Genomic DNA, 5457 nt, shown 5'->3' with positions numbered 1-5457 from the left:
CCGGGTCAGCGACGGGCACCGCCCCTGCCGGGACCCCGCAGGTAGCGCCCCCTCCGCCCGGGCGGGGACCGCGCCTCGCCGCCGCGTCCGGCCCCCTTCCGTTCCTTCCCGGGGATCCTTCGCCTGTTGCTCCGCTCCCATCCCGTCCTGCGCGGCAGGAGGGGCCGCCTGCTCGCAGGTGCTGAATTTCTCTGCAAGGTCATCCCTCCCTGGAGCCCTGCCTTGGAAGGTAACTGGGGAAGACGCCTGCTGCTCGGGGTGAGGTCTGCACACTGCGAGTGTCCGCGCGCGCGCGCGCGTTTGTGTGTGTGTGTGTGTGTGAGAGAGAGAGAGAGAGAGAGAGAGAGAGAGAGAGAGAGAGAGAGAGAGGGAGATTCTTCCCATTTTCCTCTTCTTGTTCCCCTTAAGGTCAAACGCGAGTCATTTATAATACATATGCATTTACATGTGAGTGGATATGTGCATATAGTTTTTGTTGAGGTAGGAGAGCAGAAGGAGGGCGGGCCTGGGTCGATAAACGGAAATCACTGTAGAGACGTGTTCTGTATCTGGAGGTGAACTTTGGAACCACATTCAGTCAAGGTAGAGACGAGGGGTGATAAATGGCTCTGTGGAGGGGGGTTTTAGAAAAGGGCTGAGGAGGGTCTGCGACCAATACCGATGGCAGAGCTTCGTTCTGTCCGAAAGATGGAAAATATGTATACAAAATTTCAGACGCAACAATGGACAGTGCAAGAGGGGAGAAGGAGCGACCCCTTCTAGACCCTGGGACGTGAATGGGGAATGGGAGGAAGGCCGCAAATGCAGGTCAGGCTTCAAGGGCTTTCTGGAGGGGTGTTGGAGAAATCTCTGCTTAGCATGTAGGCAGTTCAAGGTTAAGATGCTGTGCATGTCCACAAAGCAGCAGAGGAGGTGGAAAAAGGCAAGGGCTTGGGGGAGGACGGAGAAGTCGAGCTCTGAGTAGCCACCCATGTAGCAGTCCCCTCTTCCTCCAGGTAAACCTGTGTTTCATATGCTCCATTTAAATATTTTTCACAGCACACTTGTTAAAGATCCATTGGTCCATGTTTTCACTTTATTTTTGCAAGAAATCTAGGTCATGGTGGGACTGAAAGAAACTGAAGTGTTTACAGCACCAGGAAGATTTGGAGAGAGTTGATTAAGGCTTAGCTTCATGAAATATTTACACATCTCTTGCGTGGGCTTTTGTTTGCTCTTGTTGGTACTGGTGCATATTTTACTTCGATAATGCTTTGAGTGTACTTCTCCCGAACGTGCTTATTTTCCAGTTATAAACTATTCTTCCTTTTCCGTTGTGCTCACCGTTGGCCTGCCCTGAGTAACAATTGTGAGAATAAAGACACATGAGTCACAGCACAAAGAAGAAAATCTTCTTGACTGCTATCCCCAAATGACCAGAGTTTGCATTAGAGAATGTTCTTTGGAGATGGAATTGTGAGGAATATATTTTCCAAGTTTGTGTGTGTTTAGTAGGGCGACTGAACTGTTCATTCATAAACAGAAAAAAAAAAAGTAGGAGTTTCTGTCACAAGTCTAAGTGTTATATCGTTGAAATGTGTTTTGGAAACAGAGCCCAGGCAGTGATGGAGAAAAATGGACAGTGTGCCTCAGTGTGGTGTGGGGAGGCTCCAGCTAATCACTAGCTAGACTGTTGTGGAAATGGTTAGGTCCACATCACCAGGGCACCAACTGCATAGAGAGTGGAGGAGGAGAGCATTATATGAATCAGATTAGTCTCACTGCAGAGGAGGGGAGATTCCAGCAAGCTATTTTGAAATGTGAGTGTTTTAAATTGCCTCAAAAGACTAGTCCAATACACTTAATTATTTGTTCCTGCAACATGTTCTTGATTATGCTTCAAATATCCTTGAAGGAATATATTTAGCTGCAGCTAGCCCTCGCTGCTTGAATTTGCAGTCACAAAATCTGCAGCCTAAAGGGAAGCACTAAGATATTGGCGGTAGAATCACAAAATCCAAAACTACAGACTTCAGACAGACAGGACACAGGATTGTAATCCCAGCTTCCACTTGAGCTTGTTCAGTGGCAGCTGCTCCTGCCCTGTGTGCTCTCATTCATCCATTCAAGGTATATTCTTCTGGAACTGAAGATGGTCTTTGAATGTGTAATAGAAGAATAAAAGGGACCCAGTCTCAACCCACAAAACTAGAGGGGGAGGCTGACTGTGACAGCTAGTTGAGTCCCACAGCCAGGTGCTACGGAAGCCTGGCTGTGCAGGTGGAGGGAACAAGGTGAGCTTCCGATGGGGCTGAGGATGCCAGAGACTCACCTGATGAAGAGGAGGAGGAAGGGCCTTCCTCATATAGGGGCAAAAATGTGGAGAAGCCCCAGAAAATAAGGTGGTTGGAAGCAGAATGCATACATAAAGGGGGAAGGACGAAGCTACAGACAGAAGCGGGATCCACCCCAAGCTGAAGTCCTGAAGGCCTGCTCCCTCCTCTGGTGCCATTTCACTTGGAGATGTTAGGTGAATGGACTTATGTTGAAGCTCTTCATGGCTCCAGTTATCCAAATTTATGTCCTCCACATATCTACAAACTACATTTACCTTCATTTACAATCGCCTGCTTAGAGGAAATGAAAGTCCTTGGGAAAGTAGTCATAATCCTCTGTGCCCCAGTTACTTCATCCAGGAAATGTCTACTACCTTCGCTGCGTATTCTGCAAGTCAGAGAGAGTGAGGTGATGGAGATTTCAGTCTTAGAAAAATGGGCTGTAGAGCTGTGGGGACTCTTATTGCTGAGATAACAGTGCTCAAAGAAAAAGGATGGAAAAGAATGTGTATCTGTCAAGCACTTAATGGTCCCAGATGACTACAAAAGACAGAGGCACGCCGGTGTGAAAACCAAATGAACAGTGAACTCAGAACATGGGCTAAAGACAGCCCAAAGGCCACATATAATTTTTAAGTAGTTTTTAAGCCAGGGAAATAGTTGCAGCAATAAGTGCCCTTCTAGAACTGTATTTTCAAGCCACAGGTCCTGACCCCTAGTGAATCTAGTTGACATTTTTATTTTTGAGAAACTTGATAGAGTAAGAGTGTAGAAGGGTAAGTGTTGTTCGTAGAACCTTTAAATTACACACTTGTATGTAGGTACATCATGGACTATATAAAGTATGTAGCCAACTACGGTCACCGTGTTCCAAAAAGTGCAAAAACTACTGCTTTAAGTGACACAGTGAAGAGAAGCTCACTTGGAACCTGCCAAGTGCATGGCTGTAAAGTCAGAGGGGACCGAACTGTCCTGGAAAGGCTTCTGGAAGGAGGTGGCGCTTGAGCAGGTTTATAGAGGATAGCTGGGAGGGGTGGGTGGTGAAAGGGGTGGTGACCGTGAAGAATGAGGGATAGAATGAGAGCTCTGTTCAGGAATCACTTAGAAAAGAAAAAAGTGACTATCACTTTGTGGGGAGATAATTGCAGTGGAGTTTCTGTTTAGACTAAAATATCACTTGAGTTGCTATGTTTTTTTAAACCAAGTCATGGTAGTGCATGTGTGTAGTCCTAGTACTTGGGAAGCTGAGGCAGGAGACCCTTGACATTGAAGAGAATCTGAGCTACATCGAAACCTCTGTCCCAAAAAAGAGAGTTTGCTAATTTTAAATAAATTTTATTGTGTATACTTAAGGTATACTACACAGTGTTTACTCTCTATATATTTATGTAAACATACATGTCAATGTTATATGTTTACTGTAGTTAAATAAATTAACATGTTGACCATCACAGTTACCCTCTTCTCAACCTCCGACCCTCACCCTCTGCCAGGAAGAGCTATAATGTACTCACTTAGCAAAAGCTCTGAATACAATACACTGTTGTTTCTATAGTCCACGTGTTGTACATAAGTCTTTAGATTCGCACATCCACACATCTGCTGCCTTGCATCCTTTGACGTAAATCCCCATACATCTTCCCCCAATTGCTGTTTTATTCTCTAGCTTTGTATCTGTACGCTTTTTATTAATGGTGTTATTCAGTATCTAAGATTTCCTTATATTGCTACTTTAAGAAAATCTAGCCAGAATGATCATAGCATCCTATGTCTGTCATTTCCTGACACCTTTTTCTTTCTTTTGCTCCCAGTTAGTGGTTTGGCCTTGATTCATCAAACGGGTTGAGTTTGATGATTGAATTGTTGACATTACGGAATATACCACATTGTTGCATGAGTATTTCATTTCTCAGAACAGAACTGCAATTGCTGGCGCGGGGGATGAACATTTGCATGAAAGTCTCAAGGTCAGCCAGCTCTTCTGTTCTCTTCCACCAGCCTCACCTGCGCATCACTGTGGAGACGGGGAACCCCAGGAGAGGCACCCATGGCCCCTGTGAGGGTGAGTCAGGTTGCCAGGCAGCTGTGAGCCCAGAAGGAAGGGCAGGCCATACCATATTTTTTCTTTCAATTGTTCTCTGACTTGCCCATCCTCTTAGATGTTTAATTTTGTGAGTGTAGATTTCTAGAAATTAACATCTTTGTCTTTTGCTGTAGGTAGCCCACTAGTTCTTTTGAGAAAACAAGTCGGAGAAGAAAGTGTGCTTCTGAGAACTTTCTTGTCTGTCTTCCAGCTCTTGCTGTCTTTCCTCTGGAAAGAGACTGTATTGTGACATTGCCACCCCTTTGAATAAGGCTATACCTTTAAATAAAGTGTACCTTTGAGAAAAGCTGTAGCTTTAACCAGAAATAGTGCCAGTTAAAGAGACTCATTGGCTTGAATTAGGTGATTTAGAATGCAAATATGGAAATTTGGTTTTTAAAAAAATAAAGATATCTTTAGATTCCTCCTTCATCTTGCTTTTCAGCATCAGGAGTGTTTAGTGATAATCTAATTTTCTGCGTAAGAGTCAAGTTTGGCATAATAAAAACATGTAAAGAATGCATCTGAATTGAAAAGACATTTAGGGAATTCATGAAGAAAATATATACTCTTAAAAGTTAAATTACTATCTTCAGCGCCATTGGGAAAATTGTTCACAGCTTTTTAACTGGGCACATTGGAGTTCGCAGCTCAGTAACAGCTTTCTAATTTTTCATGCCTGTAATTAGATTGTTGGCTTTATTTTGAAGCTAGCAGCATAATTTGAGGTCCAAATTACTATTACCAGACAGTAATAACTGACCCTTGGCCACAAGGTTAAATGCAATGACCTCTTCAATCCAAATCTGAATCCAAAAGCAGAGTTTAGAAATTAGTATTTATTTAAGGTCCCCAAAGGATTCTGATAGCCACATTTGGACACCATTGTGTAGGAAATAAAATGATTACAGATCAGTTCCTGAGAAGTTAATAATGTGTCCTTAGGCACTGTTACAACAAGGGCTAATATCTAGACCCCTTTTGATAGTTTTTCACTGATTTTCCCATAAAGAGAAGAGGAGCAGGACCTCAAAAGAATATCAAAGTCTCCTTAGTGGG

The 5457-nt window shown here is 43.9% G+C and overlaps 1 protein-coding gene across 1 annotated transcript; it reads left to right on the top strand.

Moving 5' to 3' along the window:
* LOC106149171 (translation initiation factor IF-2-like) lies at positions 1-4649 on the top strand (the record flags this gene model as incomplete). The annotated part of the gene is given in 3 exon segments (XM_013517280.1): positions 1-229; positions 4314-4377; positions 4533-4649. Coding segments are annotated over 3 exon segments (409 nt in total), but the record flags the coding sequence as incomplete, so codon positions are not given.
* Positions 4650-5457: the final 808 nt, after the last annotated feature.

The sequence above is a fragment of the Chinchilla lanigera genome, unplaced genomic scaffold (genome assembly GCF_000276665.1).
Source record: "Chinchilla lanigera isolate Chin_1 unplaced genomic scaffold, ChiLan1.0 scaffold00004, whole genome shotgun sequence".
Lineage (NCBI taxonomy): Eukaryota > Metazoa > Chordata > Mammalia > Rodentia > Chinchillidae > Chinchilla > Chinchilla lanigera.
The sequence above is the reverse complement of the archived record's forward strand: the minus strand, read 5'-3'. Positions and strand labels throughout refer to the sequence as shown.